The sequence below is a fragment of the Hippocampus comes genome, unplaced genomic scaffold (genome assembly GCF_001891065.2).
Source record: "Hippocampus comes isolate QL1 unplaced genomic scaffold, H_comes_QL1_v1.1 scaffold44, whole genome shotgun sequence".
NCBI lineage: Eukaryota > Metazoa > Chordata > Actinopteri > Syngnathiformes > Syngnathidae > Hippocampus > Hippocampus comes.
This window is the reverse complement of record NW_017805546.1, coordinates 2,736,636-2,760,260: the sequence shown is the minus strand read 5'-3', so window position 1 is coordinate 2,760,260 and position 23,625 is coordinate 2,736,636. Positions and strand designations below refer to the sequence as shown.

At 48.3% G+C, this 23,625-nt stretch overlaps 2 protein-coding genes and 1 long non-coding RNA gene across 4 annotated transcripts; 2 read left to right on the top strand and 1 right to left on the bottom strand.

The window, feature by feature from the left end:
• Positions 1–399: 399 nt before the first annotated feature.
• On the bottom strand, positions 400–10,962 carry zhx3a (zinc fingers and homeoboxes 3a). Its single transcript, XM_019879313.1, has 4 exons — positions 10,846–10,962; positions 3,936–5,496; positions 2,730–3,875; positions 400–1,909 (listed from the first exon to the last, which is right to left on the bottom strand). The coding sequence occupies exons 1-4, from the start codon at positions 10,895–10,897 to the stop codon at positions 1,876–1,878; spliced, it is 2,793 nt and encodes a 930-aa protein (XP_019734872.1). The 5' UTR covers positions 10,898–10,962; the 3' UTR covers positions 400–1,875.
• A 4,715-nt stretch (positions 10,963–15,677) lies between these two features.
• Positions 15,678–17,732, top strand: LOC109521501 (uncharacterized). The gene is made up of 2 exons (XR_002169370.1): positions 15,678–16,474; positions 17,457–17,732. It is a non-coding gene; the product is annotated as an uncharacterized LOC109521501 (long non-coding RNA).
• A 1,507-nt stretch (positions 17,733–19,239) lies between these two features.
• On the top strand, positions 19,240–23,474 carry fam83d (family with sequence similarity 83 member D). Of its 2 annotated transcripts, XM_019879331.1 has the most exons (4): positions 19,240–19,801; positions 20,400–20,507; positions 22,115–22,282; positions 22,475–23,474. In XM_019879331.1, exons 1-4 carry the CDS (start codon positions 19,307–19,309, stop codon positions 22,739–22,741), a joined length of 1,038 nt encoding a protein of 345 aa, XP_019734890.1. In that variant the 5' UTR covers positions 19,240–19,306; the 3' UTR covers positions 22,742–23,474. The 2 variants fall into 2 exon arrangements, with proteins under 2 accessions (XP_019734890.1, XP_019734891.1); XM_019879332.1 differs by lacking the exon at positions 20,400–20,507.
• The last annotated feature ends 151 nt before the right edge of the window (positions 23,475–23,625 follow it).

Sequence of the window (23,625 nt, the reverse complement as noted above, 5' to 3'; positions counted from 1 at the left end):
TACAAAAAAACAATTAAGCTTGTATTCTTGTTGGTTCCAGTTCCAGGACTGATTTAAATCCAAGCAGGATTTGGCATCACTGCATTTCTTCTCATAATCGCAAAATAGCCACAACAGTATTTACTCTGATGACAGAGTCATTGTCTACCAAATACATATTTGAGGCCAATCACAACTCCCATCTTGCCTTTTAGCAAAAAGAGGATAAAAACAATAAGTGGAACCGAGCCGAGTTACCAAATTCTCTGCCAGTTTTGAAATATTCTCAGCGGTTCGCCAGCAGGTGGCGCGCCAATCAATGCGGAAACATTACAAAAGTATCCCACAGCTTTGTTTTCTGGCGTCATTCTCACTCCCGCTGCACGGAGGCCTTTCGAACAAGCAACACGACACTGCTGATTGGTGAGTATTCGGTTTATTCTGTAAAGATTCAGAGAAAGTGTAGAAAGGATGATACAACAGTGCTTTATGATCAAGCTATTTCATAAAAGTTTTTTTTTTTGTAAGCGATCATTACACCGTAAGTCCAGATTCCATTTATCTCAAACCAAAATATTTTTTTTTAACATTCGACAGAAGTGCATACACTGCTGGTAGGAGATGAAACTCCAATTTCACTTTGGATGGTATAGCACCGTTCTGAGCTATTAGCAGCTTGACAAGAATGCAGCTTAGGATATCCATGTAGTGACTGTATGTTTCAGGAAACAAGAAAATTCAGGAGAATTTCTCCCCACTTGGCTCTGTAGCTAGCTCGAGATCTCACTCTGTCAGTGTCAAAGGATCCAATCGGTAATTTAGCTTTCAGCATTTGGCCAGTCACAATGTTCGATACAATATTACAGTTACAGCTCATATTAAAACATTTCCGAAGTGCACATAAAGCAGCACACGAGGTTTTTTTTTTTTCGTTTTTTTTTTCACAGATAGAGAGCAACAGCGATCCTTGATGCACTGCTCCCCGGCCCCCTCTTTAACTTTACAGAAAGCGCGGTAGCTGGAAAGCGAGTTGACGGACAAACATTCCATTAACACACGGACAGAGCTGAGTAAGGCAACGTTAGCGTGACAGGCTTGTCTCTCTTCAGCTTGCAGGGCTTTGTAGGTCATTGATCGGGACAAAGCTGTCAATACCTTTGCAGTGGGGCAGTGGGATTTTGAGCATTGCTGTCTTCATTAGTGCATTGTTATAGTCTCTTGCGTGTAGCTGAACCACAAAGTGATCACAAACATCGATACAGGTCTAAATAAAACATGTTTGATTGCATCTGGACTTACAGTGACTAGAAAAGTAAATAGAACTGGAAAGAAAAGCAAAAAAAGTAAAAGTCAAGGCAGTGCTGAAGTACTGGTTGCTAAAAAAAAAAAGTAAAAAATATCACAAAAGCCAACAATAACGTTTCTTTGACACATCGTTTGTCCGTTCAGTCAGTACGACCCCTCTTTTATAGTGCAGTTTCGATCATATGCTGTATCGAGATTTCTCGCGCTGACCCCCAAAAGATGATTTCCCGGCCTCGGCCCATCCGCGTTTTGTTCATTCAAGTCAGTTTCCCAGTCATTGTGCGTCTTCTGGTTCTTTCCTTTGAGCCCTCATACTCTCCTCGTTGTGCACCCTCCCCACACGACCACAAAGAAGCATGAAAGGCTGAAACGTCACAGGACTGAAGAAGGTGAGAAGTTCTTGCTTCTGACACGGGAGGAAGTGATGGCAGATGGAAGAGGGAGAGGGAGAGGAGAGGGGGCGGGGGTGGGGGGGGGGTATTCACAGTTACAGTCAGAGTCTCACGGTCCAGCTACAATCACATTTGCTGTCATGACAAACACTCGTTTTGGGAGCAAACCGGCCCTGTGCGCCTGTTCCCAGCGACTTCATCACACCTCCAGCAGCTCCATCCTCGGGCCATCCCTAAACATGCGCAAGCAAACACAAACAGGTGAGGATCTGATCCCGGGGTGATGAGACTGTATGGCGGGAGCGGACCACCCACTGTCATGTATGATTGGCATGCGCTCTCAAATCCATAATTCAATGGGCCAGACTCCCATTTCACCGAAAAATACTTTTTTTTTTTTTTTTTTTAAACACAGAGCCTTGTGGCATGACCCGAACGTCTGTCTACATCCACGCGCCTCATAGACAAGCTGGTAGGCTGTCACCACTTCTCCCGCTGTGTTATTTTAGTGACGTGTGGTAGGGTTGGTTGATGACAGACCCAAAAAAATCCCAATCGCAATTATTTGGATCCATTTGAAAATCGCCGTGAATACTTTAAACACTACCATTATAGCCTCACGTCCATGAACACCTGCATGTTGAATACTATTCTTTTTGTCAAGTACTAAATGACCTCTTAATTCAACTTCCAGCCTCTTGCATTTTCATTCTGCTCATTTCATCCTCACTTTTGCCGCATTGCATCTTTGCCCACATTCAAAATGCATGATTAAACATCTCTTATTTTGTTACTTTGTTTTTCTTTGTTTTTTTTTTTTTTTGCTCTTGAGACTCACTGGGCTAGCCTGCTACCGCGGCTATCGTAGATCTTGCCATATCACATTGGAAATGTACACCAACAAAAATTACACGAATCTTCGAAAACCCAGTTTATATATATATATATATAAAAAACACGCACGCACATGAACGCGCGTTCTTCGAAAGCAAGAAATACATCCACACTCGGCCAGCCTTACGCGCGGGCTTTCGGGCCGCCGATTGGAATTACCTGTTCTGGTTGGCATCATTGGGCTGTTGAAGAAGCGGCTGACCGGCAGTGAGCTGCTGGTGGTCTCTTTGCGGCGGCCAGGCGTCCTTGGCGGAGGTCTCGGCTTTGACGAGCTCGCCGCGTCCCTCGGTCGCCATCAGCGCGTGCAGCGGTGAGTTGAAGTCCTGCCACTGAAGCCGCTGGCGGTCAGTGTTTATTCGCCCTTCTCCCAGGAGGCCTTTGTTGCCGTCCCGCTGGACCTGTTTCTTTTGGCCCAGCGGCGGCGGCTCCTTCCGCAATTTGGCTTCGACGTCTGCCCCGCCGCCGGCTTCCTCTGCGTCCGCAGCCGGCCGCAGATAGCTCTCCAGCCACTTGAGCTGTCCGTTCTTGTGGCTGTAGCGGCTGTCGCTGAACCAGCGTACCACCTCGGACTTGGGCAGGCCCGTCTGGACGCTTAACTCCTCGTACTGCTGACTGTTGGGCCAGCGGGCGCTAGAGAAGGCCCGGCGCAGGATGCGCAGCTGCTGGGCGTTCTTGTTGGCCCACAGGGCCGGGAAGGACCCTTCGGCGAGCTCCGACTTGGGGTCCGGATGCGCAATCTCCGCTGCGCTCTCGCTTTCGTTCACTTTCAGACGCTTGAAGTTGACCTTGATGGGTTCCATTTTCTGCTCGGCGCCCTTCCCGTCTCCGGGAAAAAGGTCGTCGTCCTTGATGAGTTGTTGCAAGATGGACATGGTTTTTATGCTCAACTCCTTGCTGCGTTTGCTCTCGTCCGTGCCGGACGAGCCGCTTGTTGTGATGACGGTGGCGCTTTGAGTCGGGGAAGGGCCGGCGTGGTTCGGCTGGGGAGCAGCGTGTTCATTGGTAAGACCGCCGCCGTCGTCGCCCTGAACGCCGCGCCGCTCGTCCTTCCTCGACGTGTCGGCCTGATCTTGAGGACTGAGCGCGGCGCGGTCGTGATTGTTCTGATTTGCGTCGCTGGTGTTTTCTATGGCGCCGCGACCGCTGAAAGCTTCCGCCGCGGTCGGCGAACCGGTGCGCGTCTTGTCGGCGGGGGTCGCGGGATAGTGCACATCGTTATTGCTAATATTCGGAGCGCAGGCGGCAAAGCCGGGGAGGCCGTCGGCGGGGCCGCCGTTATTCCCGTTTCTCCGGGCAACGTTCTCGCCACCGCTGTTGTAGCTGGCGCCGCTGCTCGTGCTGCAAGCGCTGCCGCTGCGGCTGCCCCCGCCGCCGCCGCATGCGGCCGCCGCGTCCGCTCCGAGGCCGTTGCTGCTCTTCTCCGGCTCGGCGGCGGCTTGAATATTCTTGCTCGCCATGGGCGCCGTTCTGACGAGAGACGGAAGCTTCTGAGCGAAAAGCGGAGCGGAGTACGAGACCCTCGTCACGTGGGGACTCGTCGACACGGCGGCCTGCTTGGGAACGACCCCGCCGGGCCTGGTTCTCACGCCGCCGTAGGGGACGTCGGCCGTGGGGAAGTTTGCTCCTCTGGAAGCCGTCACGGTGCGGTGAGTCACAATGTGATTGACGTGACGCTGCGCGGCAGGTTGCTTTTGGGGCGCTCCGCCTTGGAACACGGTGTTGAACATCTTCCTCCTGGCTTCTTCTATTTCCTCGGGGGACCAGCTTATGCCCTGCTTGAGTCTTTGGGCGGTAAACCACAGTTTGATCTGCTCTTCGGGGAACTCCGACACCACCGTCAGGTAGCAGAGCTCGGCTTTGGTCGGGTAGGGGAACTTGCCAAAGGATGTCTTGAGAAAGCTGCTGGTGTCCATGGCGGCATCGTAGGTGGGGATGCTGCTAAGAGGGATCATCACCTTGGGAAGGTCTTTGCTGGACTCGGACGAAGGAGGCGGGGAGTACAGGGAGGGAGTGTGCTGCTGGTGAAAGACTTGGTTGGACGCCGTCGCGGGCGCCGCGGGCGCCACGTGACTCACGGCCGTCCTCGGCATAGCTTGGGCGCCGGAAACGCCGAGGGCCCCGTTCTGGAGCTCAGGCACATTCGTCAGCGGGCCGGGGTCGGCCGCTTTCCCGCCGTCTTTCTTCAATAGCTCCACGGTGTGGGACACCACAATCTTTTTGTGCTCTCCCTTGGCTCTCATCATCTTGGCAATGGGGGTCTTGCTCAGGGAGATTCCGGACTCCCGGCCGCGGTCCCCGTTGTCGGCGAAGAGGCTTTGCTCCACCGTCGTGACGCCGTCCCGCTTGCCGACGCTCAGGGAGGCGGTCATCGAGCCCTCCGTGATCTTGACGTGAGCGTTGGCGTTGTGCAGGGCCAGCGCCTCGAAGCGAACCACCGAGACGCCGCAGTTCAGGCAGTAGAAAGTCGGCTGGGCCCGGAAGTCCGAGTGGCAGTTGTGCATGTGGTCCAAAAAGTAGTTTAAATCACGGGACTCGAAAGAGCACGGCGGGCAAGCGTACGCGCCTCCTTTCTGCACCTCGCTGCCGCCCTCGTATTGGGAGGAGTTGCGAGAGGCCCGGCCCGACTCTTCTCCCGAGATGCTGAGTATGCCGTCTTCCGGGATCGTGGGCAGGAGTTCTGGCAGCGAGCCCAGGATAATTTCCTCGCGCGCATGTTTGGATTTGGATGGTATCATGCAGGGCACGGTGGATTTCCTCTTGCTGGCCATTGCGTCGCTTTGCCGAGATGGGAACGCGAGTGATTGATTGTCCGGTCGGATGAGAGCGGAGGGCGAGTGGAGTTTGGTGTCATGGATCAGCCACAGAGTTGCTTCATGCCTTCGGCGGCCGGGGGAGCCTCGTCCAACTTGAAACGCTCCCGGGGAACCTGGCGGGAAACAAAAACACCGCAAATGAGAAGAAAAGTCAAAGCAAAATAAAAACCGGTGAACGAGTGGTGGGCGACCACCCCGAAGGATGCCAGGCGCCGTGCGCACAAAAGTTCCACGTGAGGGCAGCGCACAAGTGGAGGTGGTGATACGGTGTGACGCCGTAGGCGGTGTTGCGCCGCAGTCGCGGCGCTTATTTCTTTTCTTCAAACTCAAATCTATAAGCGGTATCTGGTATTTTATACCCCCAGGTTGAAAAGCTATTGATAGCATCAAAGCACTCATAGACGATTCGAAATAGCCTTGTCTTAAAAAAACAAAACAAAAAAAAATCGTTTTTGAAACGCAAATGACTATACAAAGACAATGGCAATGAAACACGAAGGTGTCTGAGAGCAACACACACGCACACACACACACAGCTGTCAAGTATTTTCTCCCTTTCGATGTTCCGAATACCGTCTTGCTGTCACTTTTCATCAAGTCACTAAGAGAGCGTGCCAATCAAGCCGGCCGTCAATGGCAACGTCTCACGGTTGCCATATTTGTCCTTTTCCTTCACCGTTGCCTTCGGATGAACTCGAAGCTAATTGTTCATGGCATGCGTCTGCGCCATTATTTTTAGCGGCGCTTCATGATGCGCACAAAGAAAAGAGTCATTCAAGTGGAGGCTCGCGCGCCGACGACAGCCGGGCTCCACGGCGACGAATGTGATTGGCGGGCTTTGAATGTGACCGGGGGAGATCTGTTGCCAGACGCCACCTGGCTCCCCCAAGGAAGGAGGTAGTCTCAGCGTAGCCGCACGCTTCCTCGGGGATTTTCAACCTGTTGACCAGGACGTCCTTTTCCCCACTCCCTCGTGGACGGTAGCGCGTTGCGCGTCCCACCGTTCCAGCTCGTTCACTTTCTCTGCAAGCCAAAATATTCCGAAATGGGCACGCCGCTTCTTGTCGAGAGAAGTGACGGCTCATTTTTTTTTTTTTAGAAGGATGTTGGCACTGAAAAATACATCCCGGGAATCTCCCAACCTGTATACACACACGAGCGCGCGCACACACACACACACACACACACACACACACACACACACACACACACACACACACACACACACACACACTTGAGAAGAACTCTGCCGGTTGGAGCTAGCGTGTTGCGCGTTTGCTGAAAAAAGCACGCAAAGCGCACACATCGGCGACTGCACAAATGCATTTGCAGAGCTCATCCGCCGTCTTGTAACGCTTTCAGTCAGGCGCGACAAATTTCTCTCCTTTCTCCCTTTGTATTAGGAGGAGGTGAAAAACGTGCCCCCTCGCCAAGTCATACAGATTCCAATGTGGGACACGATGGATAGTCTCCTGCTCAGTGACACATCGGCGACGCGGCCGGTTTTAATCGCTGCGTCGGGACGGAAAGTCAAAGGCACGGAAAGAAGAGAAAAAGTCAAGTCAAGTCCTCACCCTCTGCCCCCTGACTGAACTTGTGACACACACTCAACCTCCGCTCATATTTCTCTTGTCTTCTTTTTGTGGGACTGGAGATTTGATGACGTGCGGAGCGGCCGGGAGAGCCAGTGGCTCTCCCTCGCTCGCTTGAACCTCGTCTCGTAAGTTGATCATGCTGAGAGAAACATCAACCGCGCAAAATCAACATTCATACAACAAATTGCTAAGACCCAGTTTGGCGAACACTTGGTATCGTATTATATTGTTGCATTTTTTTTTCCCCACACCCCCCGCCCCCTCCCGTCTTATCCATTACGTGGCATTTGGAAACAGCTGAAAAGGCCTTTCGCAGACTTTGATTTGACAGAAGCCACCCTGGTGGCTGGTAAATAAAAAATGAACCTGTTCCGGAATTAAAACTCACAAATGAGCGCCCGACCGCACTCAGTGACCCCCGGATAGCGACAAGCCCCTTGTGACTACTTTTTGACATTTTGGATTTTATTTTATGACAGACAGCTGCTGCTGCTTTCGCATGGGACTTTAACAAAAAAATAAAAAAGAACAAAACAAAACGGTTAAAAAAAAAAAATCTAGGTCACCAGCATTTTATGCAGTAATCCTGGTTGACTGCATCCAGACGCAGGCGCGCGCTGTACGTTTCAGCGCCAGACGGGTCATGCTATCCTCGGATGGAACACTCAATTAACCCCTGCTAAGGACGCCGTGTTTGTTCGCGGAACAAAAGATTTACGAGTGCGTTCACACGTGCGCGTTTGAAACATCTGTATGAAAGCTGCGATGCCGCTTTCCGCGCGTTGAGACGAATCAACGTGGACTCCCGTTTACCGTGGCCGCACGCGTTCTTTTTGTCCAACGGATGACCGTCATTTGCAGCGACAAGGTCCTGGCTTCCGATCTCCCGTCTGTGTGGAGTTTCCATTTCTTTGAGATTTTCTCCGGGTAGAATAGCCTTACCCCCCCCCCCCTCCCCACGGCCACTTACTGATAGTGGCAAATGCGAATTGCCTGTTGCTGCGGATGTGAGTGGTTGTCAGTCTGCGCGTCGGGAGACAAAGCGTGATTGACTCGTAATCACCCCGAGGCCTTATTCCGTTTTTAACAGAAAACAGAACAACAATGCGTTGTTTTGAGAGTTGATTGAGAAGCCTGAAAACAATGCTCTCAAAGTGGACTATTTAATTTTTCTTTTTTTTTTGTTTTCATATACAACCCGCTTGCTATCTATTTCTGTCCAAGCGGCAAACACGGTCGTTTATACGGAACGAGGAGCCGTTTGGCTTGTTGCAACGTCTATTTCAAGGCACCGTCGTCGTCATCAGCTTAGAATTACACAAAGTGAAGCGTTTGCATGACAGTCGCAGACGCGTTTTCGGCCATTGGTGTGACCGTATGTTGTGGAGCTTTACAAATTGCCCCTTACAGATTCAATTGAAATCCGTTTAGTTCAAAAAACGTTTGCCGTAAAAGATGCGACCTCAGGTCATTTCTTGATTTTGCTCCTGGTGGAGGGCTTTTTGTGCGCCGTCATTTTCGGTGAGTGGATGGTGAAGGCCTTGGATATGGAGGAGCTGGGACCGCTGCGCTACCGTCTTTAAAGCAAACGGCGCCACGGCCATCAGTGCTTATTTTTCTGTCTTTTGGCCAGCTGAAATATGTTTTGCTTGCTTTTATATATTCACTATGACAGCATTATTCGATTACAATGACGTCTGGAGCTCTGTCACACTCTTTCTCCCACTGGCCAGAAGTTTGAGAAATACGAACCAGCCTTTGTAGTCCCCCCCCCACCCCCAAAACAAAAGCCATAAAACACCACTAGAGCAAATCCACGGAACGCACAGATAGATGAATGGCCGGAGAAGGTAATTTTGTAACAATACTGGAGTGTTACAAGAGCAGCTGCGTTAAAAGGGGACAAGAGTCGGCCAAAAGGCAGATGGGGTGGAGGACGGGGGCGCCCCCGCTGCCTGTAAATCCAGCTCAGGCCCTCGGTGACGGGCGCGACGGTTTGCGTAAAGAATCCAGTCACCTATCCAAAGAAGGGCCCACTTGATCTGCAGGAGCGCGACTCGGGACACAAAACCACAAGGGCTTTTTCCTCGAGACGGCGGCCCATTGAAGGTTGCCCATGAAAAGGCAGGATTTGTGTTTCGGCGGCAAGGTGGACAAAGCGGAGAGCAGCTCTGTCCCCGCAGCGGTTCACAAACTCTCTCCGGTGCACCCACGGTCGCAAATAAAAAAATAAAAGCACCGCTGCCTTGTTGCTAACCTGTTGCTCAACTGAACTGCACAACAAGCGTTACCTACCAAATGGAAATTGGTCTCCATTCTGGTGTGTGTGTGTGTGTGTGTGTGTGTTTTAATGTGTTAACGTGATTTCAGAGCAGCATTACAGTTTGAAAGGAGGGCCGTCTTTGGCACGGTCATTTCCGTCACGGTATTATAGTCACGTGTCATTTAACGTATGCTTGCAATCGCCACTTTTTCTACGGCCGAGCGCTTCTACCTCCGCGAGCGGCACCGGCGTCCTTTCGCTCCTTTCATCACTTCATAAACGGCGGCAGCCATTAGAATATTACAGCGCGAAAAAAATCGCCAGCGTGCTGCCACCGGAAAGAGAGGCGAGGCTGCACAGTGGTTTGCCAGACATTAAAATTTAATTCAAAACAGCCCACTGATGCAGACACTCCCAGATTGTTGGGTCAGCTACAGTTGACGTGAACAAACACATATTTGTGTTTTTTGCACCGCGCCGCCTGTCACATGAAGGCGAGCGTGGAGGCAGGAGGGAAAAGAAGCAGGACAAAAGGGAAGACAAAACTCAGACGTCTGGGAGGGAAGCGAGAGGATGACTGATGACGATGACAGCCGGCGCTATTTCAATATTCCTCCCTGCTGACACCTCCGAGTTGGGCGTCTACACACACACACACACACACACACACACACACACACACCTCAGCAACATTTAGCGCCTGTGACGCTCTCAAATCTTTCTCTTTGAACCAAAGAACTGGCAAGGAGTCTCTTGATGCGACGGTTGCCGAAGAGTTTGCTACAAAAGGAAAAAGGAGGAAAAAAACAACAACAACAAAAAAACATTTGTTTTGTGGTTCATTCGCCCTGACAGTGATCCACGCCTGAATTTTTATTTATTTTTTTTAATTGGTCAATAAATGGGGCAAAATGGGAGGAGCCTTGACAGATCCATTTGAAAGATTTGAAAATGTGTCCAGAGGGAACATTTGCTGCCTGGTGCCCAATACAGACTTGGATGTCATGTGAGGGGATCAGCTGGACACCTAAATATAAGCTGGAGATAAGGCAGAGACAGAATCTCACTGTCTTGCAAAAAGACTGGGAACAATGGTGGCTCACTTACGAGGCAAACGTGATCTGCCGCTTTGGGCTTTTCTCACTGTGGACATGGAAAGGTTGCGTTTGTCGCCCCTGTCCATCGTCACGCACGCTGGCAATAGCGTGATTTCTTCCGCGGGAGCCGAGTGGACAGGTCTCACATCGTGCGTGTGTGTGTGTGTGTGTGTGTGCGCCACTGTACGCCGCGGCAGCATGACTAAGTGTGTGGCTGGAGTGATACGTGTGCTGAAACACAAGTGGGAGATGTCGGGGTGATTAGCACAGCGCTAATAGAGCGCCGTCCACGCGGGCTGTCCGGCTCGAGACGAAATGTGACCTCCAAGCGTCTTCGTCTCGTCGGCGCCCTCTTTTTGGGATGGCGACGTACGATGTATTTGTGTTCGTTTGTGTCTGAACGTCTGCGACGCAGGTGTTGTCAGCCATCTCGCCTTCTCCTTCCTCCCTTTTCTCTCTCTAACACACACAGACCCCCCCCCCCCACACTCCTCACCACCCTCTTACCTCCATAACTGTAGCCCCGTCCACTGGGAGTCCGGTCGGTCTTGCCACTCATGTGTTAACATTGCCATAGCAACCCTTCTCCTCCCCTTGCCCACTATGCCACACACACACACACGCTCGCTGCCGAGACGCTCGCACACGCCCACCAACCTCAAGTCTCATACACAGTGAATTCCTCGGACTGCATCTGGCGCAGGACAAACTTTAATCCACACGGGCCTGCAAGCCACTTGGTTGAAAAGTCCATTCACCCTTCACGTCCCTTTCAGACAACTTTGGGTGAGGTCTGAGCCATTTTCTTCCTCGGCAACCCAAAGCCGCCTCTCCGCTCCTCAAACGGTTGACGGGCGGGCTCCGTTAAGGAAATAGCACGAGTGAGCAGGCTGCAAATGACCTCCCGTCACCATGTTTCTCAATCAGACGCGGCTGTGACATACTTAGTGTCTCCTCGCACGCGGTTGCTGTTCTGTGTTAGGGCGCAGCTCGCTGCGGAAAGCGTACATTGTTTTACAGAGCCTTCTATCTGCGGCCCAGATGAAGGACGGACAAATAAACCATGGCTCGCCGAGGAGAAAAAAAAAAAAATCTGAGTCACGCATCCTTTTGCATCACTTTTCATGAATAACTTCTTCAGTTCTGTAGCCAAGACTACAGGCATTCATTTGGCAACTTCAGAAGAAAAGGAAGAAAGATGGCGGCGTCCCGCACATTGTCCTGTCCGTTCTAAAATGGCTGACATCACAGCCTCCACGAAGCCTGGCAACTGCCAGGTCCTGTATGGGACAGAGAAAGTGGCAGGGGTTCTTTGGCCACTCATCAACCCCCCCCGCCCAAGAGAGCACAAATGTTTCTTTTGCGTGGAACTGTGCAAACATGCTGTTTTAGTGAGGCTGTGAAGATTCGATAGAGCTAAGAGCGATGACAAAAGCGGCACTAAATAAAAGCTGAAAGCCCTGACTAAATTGCACCTGCATATGACGCCGGCGCTCTCTGACGAAATAACCAAACCCTGCATTGTGGCTCCGAGCATTTACTGCGAGCCTCGTGAGGTATGCTGCTTGCATGAAAAACAGCAGCAAGTTTGATTGGTTTGGCATTAAGACAGTCGATTCTCTTCTTAGAACTTGAGGAATGTCGAACACTCCAAGTCAGCTAAATCTGCAAACCATGACCAGATGACCTTCCTTGGTATTCTCAGGCAGTGTTTTTATTTACATATATATATATATGTGTGTGTGTGTGTATATACGCACACATATATACACACACACACACACACACACTAATAGCTAGCTAGCTAGATAAACAGCTAGCTAGCTAACTTTATGCACGCGCACACACACACACACACACAAATAGCTAGCTAGCTAGCTAGACAGCTTGCTTGCTAACTAGCTAGAGAAACGAATTGGAACTGATGACAAGTAGTTAAGAAATTCGCTTATTTTGCTGCATGAAAGAGATATATTTCTTTCAATAGATAATAAATATGTCATTTCTTTAGGTAAATGTTAAATATGGCAATAATATCAAGATCCCATTCAACACCCATATGATCACAAAGGTGCTCGACCAGTGGCCACCCGGCCAACGAGCTTCGAACTACAAACAGGCCCTCGTAGCGGCAGGTACGGGCAGCTGTGAGAAGCGTGGCGAGCCAAAGTAAAAAAAAAAAAAAAGAAAAAAGACGGGGGCATGATGGAAGGGTACACGCATTCCTCCCTCAGGACTACATCTCAATAAGTATGAATATCGTGGAAAATGTATTTTAGAGGCTCAATTAAAAATAAATTTGGCTCAAATTTATTTGACTACACACAAAGGGAAATATTTTGTGATTTTTATCATTTCGAGCTCGCAGTAAATGAAAACTCCCCCAAAACGCTCTCTCAAAAAATGTCAATGCGGAGAAAATAGCAAGTCCCCATCAATAATAAAGCAAGAGAATGTACACAGGAAGGGGAGCTGCATTCGGCCTCGACGTGAAGCGTCTCACCTCCGAGGTAAACACAGTTGGCCGCCTCAGCGTTTGCCACTTGGTCTGTCATTCGTCACAAATAATATTTTTACAGGTGACTTTATTTGGTTGAAAATTGCTTTCTCTTATTTTACACTTGTATGCCACTTAAGAACGTGCCTTAAATCACTACTTGGAAAGCTACGGCTCGTTCTAGCGGATCAGTGGAACTGATATTTAGCACAATGGCGTACTGAAGTCATTTGCAGATTGAGGGACAAAAGCGGACCCGAGCGCAGTCCTATTTCTGACTGGATGAAAGGGAGACCGGCTGGCCTCATTAGAAGAGAGCTCCGAAACATGGGAGCCCGTTCCCAGCCTGCATCCGGCTGGAGCGAAAACCTCCACGCACACACAGCTCACCGGGCCAAGAGCTCGTTCGCTGCGTCTTACTGGTCAAGCGTACACGCACGCCCACAAATCAAGTAGGAAGCATTCCCAGCAGAGAGTGGACTACCGTACTCGCTCTGGAACGGCCCCTGTGGAAAACCGCAGTCCTTTCCTTGACCTACATTATATGTAACGCCCTCACATGGTGAAATAATTAAAGCCCATTCCCAAAATTTGCCAGTGAATCACGGCTGGCGAACTGGCCGGGCTGCCACGATTCATCTGGCCTCATGTTTCTTGGAAGCCACATTGCAGCCCGTAGTGGCAACAAACAGTCAGTGAGGAGAGCTTCCTCCCCGAGAGGCAGAGGGAGATGTGCTCATTCCGTCCCTACTCCCGTTGTACTACATAGTTGACGAAAAAGTCCCACGAAAAATCTTTATCTCGCCATGGGGGAGTGGGGAATTAAGAACGATTCCAAACGCAGTCGCTGCTTTTGGAATCATTCACTTGGAGGCCTTTTTTATTTTGCGGATCGCATCGGTAACTCATCGGGCGCAGCTATTGTCGCATAATTACAACATACCGGATCCATTTCAGCTGGTCGACCTTCCGTAATGAATCTTGGATACATTAATAAATTACAATAACGTATTGTTCTAGGATTCGTATAGTTTACAAATTAACGGAAACAACTCACATTTGGGCCCTATTTCCGTGCCCAGGGGAAGTCTAGTGCAAGGTGCGCATGGCTGGGGATGTCTTTCTTTTGGCATTTTTGTAGAGTGGCGCATTTAGAAATGGGCATATGCGCCGTTGAGGGAATGAACAGAGCTGACTTAATTCCCAGCTAATCAAAGCGGCTCCCCATGTTGGCCGCTTCGATTGGCTGGTCTTCAACCCCTGATCATGCAAGTGACAAACCACACACACACACACACACACACACACACACACCAGGTGTGCCGTGGTATGATGTTGCTTTCAAAAATATATAAAACATAATAATAATATTATGCATTCAGTGAATTAATTTCTTCAATGATTCAGAGGCTTCAATGCACGCTAATGTCAGATTTATGAATTAAATACAATGACTTCTACCACTCATGATTGGCACGCAGAATCTGTCTGCGCTCTGATCAAATCCACCAAGCTCACGTTACTCCAGCTGTGCCACAACTTAGACCTGGTCGAGTCCACTTTCTGTCACAAAAATTGTCAGGCGCACTGGGGGTGTGTAATAGATAACAGCTTCTCTCCGCCGGAGCGCCCAGCGAGGCGCAAAGCGGTCTCCCAAATTCCAAAAAAATGGGAAAGTAAAATTTTCCCTGGGCACAAAACTGAAGAGGTGCCACTTTTTATTTTAATCTATGGAAAAAATCCCTGTTGAGTTGCTAGACTTCAATTTTTAAATATTTTTGCACCAATCTCATGAATTTGTCTCATGTGTAAAATGAAATACCCCCAAACAGAAAGTCCTGTCTCTGTATTGGTGCAGTGCATCATGGGATACATTTTCGAGTGACGATAGTTGCTCACTACTTTTCACGATGCCCTATATCGTGGACACAGGATAGGGATCGATTCCTGACACAGTCGCATGCTTCCTAAAGCTGGCTCCATACTCTCAGAAAAATGTTACTCGTCGGAAGTGATACATTCAATAGCCCACTGGCAATAATCCACACTCTGGAACAACACGTAGAAATGAGCAAGCCTTGTGTAATTGTAGTGGTGTGTGTGTGTGTGTGTGTGTGTGTGTGCGCGCGCGCGCGCGCGCGAGTGAGTGGGTGTGTGAGGAGGGCAAAAGCACATGTTGGTGGGAGGAAGAGAAGGAAATGAAAGAAAGAGTCCTGTGCATTTGGGCCTACCAGAGCAGGACATGCAAAAAGGGGAGGATTTGTGACACTTGTGCGTGCGCGTGTGCGATTCGGCCGTCTTATGTTCGAGCTCGCACGGCTGAGCGCGCGCGTGCGTACCGTATAGCTCGCGTTGTCGGGTTGACAAGTCTCTCCCAAACTCGAAGCGCTTCGGAGAGGAAGCGGCGTGTTGTGCAATGAAAAAAGAAATAAATTAAATAACACTAAGCAGATCCGCCACATTGGAGGCTATAGCAAGCGAGCGGGAGCGCACACGCGGAGGGGCTCGGCGGGCTCCAAGTGTGACAAAGTGACGCGTAAAGCCATTTCAAGTCCATTCACAAGGCTCGGGAAGCCTCACGCGACCTCCCGAGACACTTGCCAACGCTCAGCTGGCACTCTCTATCAAGCTTCGGAAGAGTCAAGCCCTCTCCACGAGAAAAAAAAATAGCCAAAAAAATCCTCCACCCCCCTCCACCTAGTGTCGCCATTTTATACATAGGCGACTTGATATAAACTACAGCAGCGGATCAACATCCACAATTCGAGAGCGAGACGTCATTTCGGTAAACAAGTTGGTAGCTCGCCGCGCTCCGCCTCGCAAACGGTCGATGTGTCCTTACCTCAAGAGTCGGCGCGGCAAAATGGAATCCGACATGAATATAGAAATGAATAATATTGGATTAGCTCCGATCGCCGCGCTTTGAGGAGGAGAAGAGGCGAGCGAGCAGGGGGTGGGGGCTCTCCTCAAGTGAACCCGGCGAACTGGCGTGAACCCGTCAGTGACCACGGCAAGGTACATTACATGACAGGAGCTGCCCGGCCCGCTGCAAAAACAACTATGGTCGGCGATGCGGGACGAGGCAGCTCCCCAAAAAAATATAGCCAGTGGATTTCCTACGAGCACGTGATTGGGAGCGTCATCCAAAATCCAGAAGCCCTTTCATCTCAAATTTTGGAGAGGGGCGGGGACAGATGAGCGAGCGTGTGTAACACACGGCGAAAGAAGAAGAAGAAGAAGAGGAGGAGGGATGTATAGATCGCTTCTGTGCAACGTCACCACCCCCGAGGCACACGTGAAAGGAGGCACCGGTACACTTGAAGGCAGAACCTGCAACCGAGATGAATGAAAACGGACCCAATATCCCAGGAAGGTTTTTTTTTTTTTTTGGTTTTTGTTTTTTCCCCCCCTCCCCAACAATGGGATATTATTATGGACTCAGGGCCAGTGTTGCAAAGTCTGCAAGTTGCCCAATACATGTAAAAAACTGTGCGGCGACACGCTCCAGCACATGGCCTCCGAATCCAGAATAATATGGATCTGAGGCTCAAACTTCTTTTATACCGTATTCCAAAACAAATATCTGTTGCCTGGAGACTTGGACATCTCAAATCCATACATGGACTGGAATCCTGTTGGGTTCGTACTTTCTTGGATTCTTCTATTTATATTTGTGCGGATTGGACCGAAGGTCCGAAGTTCACAGCAATGTAATTCCGCGTCAAAACGTCAGGGACTAAAGCATGTAATGGCATGTGACAGCATTGCTATTTCTCAACGGATTCAAACACAATTAAAGAACAAAATGTGCTTCTAATGCGGGTGGATGATTTATTACTTTTGTAAGCCCAAACACTCCCTGTTTACAAAATATTGGCTTGTTTTTCTGCAATGCTGTTGAATTTACTGGAAGACAAAAGGGCAATACAGCGGGCCTAGTCCTGAGCATGTCTGCCTCACAATCAAAATGTCCCGGGTTCGAATGTCAGCTTAAGCCGTCCTGTGTGGGGTATGGATTTGTCCTCCGCATTCCGAGGACATGAATGTTTTAATTGACAATTATAACGAGCCATTAGCTGGGATTGGTTCTGCGTATTTGCCTTGCAATTGGATGCTAACCATTTCGGCATGCACCCAAATCAGCGGTTGACTCATCTCCTGGTCAACTACGACCCCAATGAGAGCAAGCGGAATAGAAAATGGAAGGGAGCCGACGGCATTTTGTGTTTGTTCTCTCAGCTGTTGCGTGTCTTCACCATTTGCCACGATAGCCTTTTCGATTCCTTTTCTACGTGGCAGGTCAGTTCAACAGTAGCATCTCTCATCATTGATGACTAGTTACATTGTAAATTCTATGATCAATAATTTAGAAGCGGGCGCCGTGGTCGAATCTCAGCCCGCGCCTTCCTGTGTGGAGTTTGAATGCTCTCCCCATGCCTGCATGGCTTTTCTCCGGAAGTTATTAAAATCGCAAATGAAATAATACACATGACATAAACATTGTCTTGAAAACATAAGGCACCGCACTGTGTGGGATGCACTCGGAATGTCATACTGCAGGAAGGTTTTCACCTATTATAAATTCATTTTGCCACAATAATAGTTTTCTTTGTCTGACCAGTTTGTCCAGGAATGAGTTCAGATGCTGCCTGTAGGTGGAATTCAGGAACAACAGGATTATCAATCCCTAAACCAGTGCATTGAAACAAAAATGTGGGTGCGGTGTGAGCGGTGAGCTACGGCAAGCTGCATTATATGGCAGCTACTTTCATCGGCAGGATCCTCAACTTCGCGTGCCGGAAATGAAGTTAGCAATGGAAAGATGTGATCACCGAATACATCCTAATTTAATGTGAATTAAAGAGCATGTGAAGGAATCCATTTTGGCGACCCCCAACCACTTCTTCCGTGTGTTTCTTTTGAAGAAAGACACTCATTTTACTCACTGCCTGAATTTGATTTAGCTTTGTGACCGACTGGCAACCAGTCCGAAAAGGGACGAAGCCAAAACTTCTTTAAATCCAGGTTAAAAAAAAATAGCTGTGATTAACGACTTTCAAAGTATTTTTCAAATCATGTGTTCAAAAATCTATGATGCTCTTTTAGCAATTTTAGTAAGCTAGTTTTTACTTCTTCACTTTGCTTTTAAATCTATTTAATTCTGTTTGTAACTGCTTTAAATGTGGTACTTTTAATTGCAGTATTAGTAGTACTGAGGCATGTTGTGGGTGAAATGCGCTATAAATCAATTATTCCATTTTTTTTTTTTTTACAACCTCTATGTACTGCCTAAGTACTGGTATACATGTAAACAATGAACGATGTCTATATATATGGCTTCCGCCATAATTTAATAAACTCAATGTATCACTCCGTTACACGCACACACACACACACACACACACTATATATATATATGTTTATTTCTCCAACATGCATCAAGCAAGTAAATCTGGAAGTAAAACGACTGTGGTCGATGTTTGCCCATCTTCACACCAGTGACTCCTCTAGATTTGGCTGTCCACTGTGAGCAGAGCTTATAGGTCGGCACAGGAAGCAAATACAGTAACACTGTGCTGTGTTAAAAAAACAAAACAAAAACAAAATAACACTTTAAATGATTTAAATTCATCTCCAAAGCTTAATGCTTTGACAGCCACAGTCTGAGTGCAAAATAAATACCCCAAAAGGCCATATAGTCATGTTTTTGCCATAAATGTACATAAAGCTGTGCTGTGAGGTTGTTTCAAAAGGTTCTGAATTATTATGATTATTATGAGTGAACTGTGCTATATACTGTCTAAGGAAGTGTTTTCCAGTCAAAGTCAGCAAGTCAGTAGAGTGGCCGCATGGATAGACAAGATGCATAATGCAAGATAAAAGGCTCGGGTGGAAAAAGCAGGCCCGTCATGAAACCTGGTATACTGTATGCTTTAAAAATGTAATCGTGTACGGATTGCAATCTCGATTCAATGATGACAGGCAGAACGCTGACGTAACAGCGGTGGGCAAGACTACAAGATAACAAAACCAATGTCAGCGTTGACACTAATCCAATCTAACAACGAACCCAAGTGTTTGGATAAATCAAACACGTCCAACTACAAGTTATAGTTAAAAGCGCGACCGATTTCAACAACGCAATGAATTTGGATTCGGTGATCGAAAAAAAAAATCAAACACGTCAGAGGGGGCGTGAAGCAACTGCAGCAAAGCAAAAGTCATGTTTACATCCAAATGAACCAATCACATTGTGTTTACATTAAAATGACAGCTGAGGCGGACCAATCGAGAGTCGCCATTCGCGTGCGAGAATTCCCCACCGACCAATAGCGAACCGGGCAAAGTGGAGCACAAGGAAACCACAAAATACAAAGTGTGTGTGCGTGTGTGAGCGCGCTTGTACCTGTAAGACGAAGAGTCTGCACACGCGGGACAGTTAAGCGCTCAGGTTAGAAAGGCAAAGAAGCAATGGCTCTGTCCCAGTGCCTGGACGACTCGCTCTTCAGGGTCAAGTCGACACTCCCCGGAGCCGTGCCGTGTAATCTGCAGGAGGTGTACAATGAGAGACACCGGCTCGCCTTGGAGGAGTTGCTGTCCGGGGGGGTCGACGACTTTCTGGGCTTTCTCAGGAAGGAGTCCATCGCCAACTTCCTGTCGGACGAGGAGATCCAGTGGATGCGGGGCGCCGCCGTGGCCCCGCGACGCGCGTCTGTGCTCGGCGAGCACCAGACGCTGCTGCCGGAGCAGCGGTCTCTCAGCAGCTCGATTGACTGTTTGTCGGTCACTTATTTCCCCGAAGTGTCGGACGTGGAACCGCCGCCGCTGGAGATCGGCTGGCCCGCCTTCACTGCGGGCTCTTACCGGGGAGTCACCAGGGCCGTGGCTCACTTCCAGCCGAGCTATGGCGACAACATCTACGCTTGCAAAGAAGCAGCAAGGAAAATGATCAGCAGTGCCAGAGAGGTACGCTGCAGCACCGTAGGCCCGCATCATTAATTGGGTCACTCTTGCATACCACCCCTATCACGACTTCCCGGCACTGTAGACGGCTATATTGTAGTCAATCAGAACAATTGGCCACTGTCTCATACACGCAGGCGTCAAAACGCCGGGCCACGATCCCACCCTGCTCTAGCTGTTTCTTTCCTCCAACGCACCTGACTCAAATGATCGGGATCGTTATCAGGCTCCTGCAGCGCTTGCTGCTGAGCGGATCATTTGAATAAGGTGTGTTGGATGAGGGACGCTTCTAAAACATGCAGCAGAGTGGCCCTCCAGCAAAAGGGTTTGCCGCCTATGATCAAAGTGGAAGTAACAAAGTACACAGACTGCGTTTTGATTTTTCCGGTATCCATACATTGCGCCAGTAATCGCTTTTCCTTAGTTTTTTTTTTTTTTTTTTTTTTTACTTCTACTCCTCACATTCAAAAACAGATGTCTTCACTTTCTACTCTGCACTTTGTCAAAATCATCTTGATATTTTTTCAGCCACTGCTGATGATGGCATTAAAAAACCCCAGATAAAGATAGATAAAGTCGTCTAACTTTCACGTCTCTTAAGGCGGATGAAAAGAGGGACAGCAGCGACGGGGAGGAACATGAACCAGAGCGCGTTGCTGACACTCTCCACATATTTGGAGAAGCAAGATATTCCCTTTCATGGCCTTATGTGAGCGTTTGATGGCATGATCTATCAGTGGGACAGGACAAAGAGGGAAAAAAAACTGTCTCAAGTTAATTTAATATTACAGTAATACCTTGGTTTTCGACCATAATCCATTCCAGAAGGCTGTTCGAAAAGCGATTTGTTCGAAATCCAAAATTATTTTATTAGCCCATCATTAGGTGCTAATACACTCTGCAGAAATAACATAAAAACAGTCAGATTTGCGTAAATCACTCAACTCAACTCGTGTATTTATAGAGCACTTTCAAACAGCCATCGCTACATACAAAGTGCTGTACATGGAGCAATTAACATACACACAACAATAAAGCCACAAATCAGTAACAAGCACGTCTGCTCACAATGTACGCTACATGAGGAAGCCGAGAGGAGTCCAGTGGCGTATTCGGGTTCCAAACATTCCAGCATCTGTCGTTGTTTTTACTTTTACTTAAGTGCAGGAGTTGAATCAATATTTTGACTTTTATTTTTGAACACATGTATCTTTGGTTCGACTGAAGTACAGGTTGTGAGTATTTTTGCCGCCTCTGTTTGTTCGATCCTTCGAGGGGATGAATGATTTTGTCTGACCGGTAGGTAGACCAGCACCTCATAGATACGTTTCCTTTCCCAAGGATAAAAGCACTAAAACAAAAATGTCATCCTGAAATCCTGCAGGATCGTCCCCATGGAATTGAGTTTGATCTGCCTGTTTTCTTTTGTCTGGCTTTTTAATGAGATGACACGTACAAAAGAAAGAACAACCAAAAGTAAAAGCCGAATGAATATTCATTGCGGTGTCATGTGCCTTGCTTGAGCTGTCAGCCCTGTCTGCTGTTGAAAGGAGGAGTTGTCGTGTGGCTTCAGCAGGACCTCGGGCCTTTGCAAACACTGCAGCAGATGTGTCTCAACTCGCTTTTGCTAACTTTGGTTGCTCATCTATCAAAGAGCAGCACTTTTCTCGGTGGAGCCAAACGATGGCTCTCTCTCTCTTTTTTTTTTGGTTTTGTTTTGGTGGAAACAAGCAACCAAATCAATCTGGAAATGCGACATGATGATCGTGGCCTTTGGCGGTAGCCAGACGCTCCTGGCCCGCAGTCTTTGCTGTACAAAAGACTGCAACTGTGCATAATTGTCATCGGGCAGACATTTTGGCACATCCTCCTTCAAATAATCCAGGCATTTTCATTCAAATAAGGCAGATTCAGATCATTTGTGTCTCTGACCAGATTGAAGTCTTAAATCTGAGATTATCTTAACATCCGTGTCTAATCCTCGACACACAACAACGGCTCGTGAAATTCCACCGCTCTTGGTGAACGTGGAAGATCTGCGCAAAACTAATCTGTTGGAAAAGGTACTTGTCTGGTTTTGGAGTGGGGGGTGGGGGTTATTTTGTTTGCTGACCAAGTGTTGCTGCTGATTGCCATGGTAACAGACGGTTGTCAAAGGGGGGGGGGGGCACATCAGTACACATATTGCAAGGGAAGGCGTCTGACAGAGACTCTGCGTCGTGTTTCAATAAGGCCTTGCATTTGAGACAAATAAAAACCCAATCATGTGGCGCAGCCCGGAAAGAAAATCATGTTCTCTATCATGTTCCACTGCAGGTGATCGCCATAGTTACGGATTCCCTGACAGACCTGGATATCTTTAAGGATCTTCAAGAGGCGTGTTCTGTCCGCAAAGTCCCCGTTTACATTCTGCTGGACCAGTCAAGCTGTCCCGCTTTCCTCAGGATGTGCACAAACGTTGGCGTCGGCTTGGATGAGCTGCAGGTATGCCGCCGCCGCTTCTTCCGAGGGCTGCTGCGGCACCAATATCTCCCGGCGCAAAATGCAAAGATTTCTTTGAAGATTTCATATGACTGGGCAGGTCTGCTCATTGCCGCTCTCTCTCTCTCTCTCTCTCTCTCTTTTTCTCCCTCCCCCCCTCTCCCTCTCCCCCCCCCCCCCTTCCCATTCTTGAAGCAAATGAGAGTGCGAACCATAACTGGCACGACTTATTACACAAGATCAGGAGCGAGGATCACTGGAAGAGTTCATGAGCGCTTTATGTTGATTGATGGGAACCGTGCGGCTACAGGTTCATACAGGTATTTGTCCGTTTTGTCCATCCATCCAAGCTCACGCTTTGCTCCCACCCACAAATGTACATCTAACAGTTTCTTCTTTTATTTTATACATGTACAAACTGAACTCGCAAAAAAAAAAAAAAAAAAGTGTTTCGTGTTTTAGAAAAGAGCTCTATTTATGCAGGGTCAGAGGCTTTCAAGTCAAATTTCATCTGATTATGATCTGCAATTGCGCATTTGGAAGTCATTTAAATTCAACGTGGCAATTTTCGTTTTCAAATTCCCACTGTCGGATCCCATCAGATCAAAATGTAATTTGTTGTGTTCATATTTGTGGTCTTATTACATATTGTTCTTTTGGATGCATTGTTGTCTCTGATTTCTACTTGAAACAATATTCCTCTTTTTTTTTTTTTTTTTTTTAAATCCCTGAGGGGGAACAGTCAGGCACAGAGAGATGTAAGAGTTGTCAAGCATAGGGGTGTAAAAGTCTCTTAGTTCAGGGGCCACTCAGAGCAAATGGGCCGGACCACGAAAATCATGGCATGGTTTCTCTAAATAACAACAAAAAGTTGTGTTTTCCTCTTTGTTTTCATGCAACTGATGGCATCCAAGTCTGGTTGGAAAAGCTGAATGTACAGAACTCTCCTTTTGCAAAACGTTGAAAAATGGGCAATTTGAGTCCCCTTATTGTCTGCATGTGTGGGCCTCTTAACTTTGAAGTCATCACATGTTCTTGGAACAGAAAAGAGTATTGCACTGAAAGATGAAATCAAGCTAGGGATTTTATTTTCACTCCATGTGGGTCACACGTATTCAGAGATGATCAGTCTTTTTGGAACAATCTCCTTGTTGCGTTGTCGCAAATAACAATAGCGCAATAATTATTACATTGGTCAAGCTGTAATAAATCAGAAAACCAACCAGTCACAAGTTCGCCCCAACGGCACCCACCACTTTGAGCGGACCAATTAAAAAAAAAAAAAAAAAGCAAGAATAAAGCCTTGGTTACAAATCGGGTGAGGCAATCTTTCCCTCCTTTTGTGG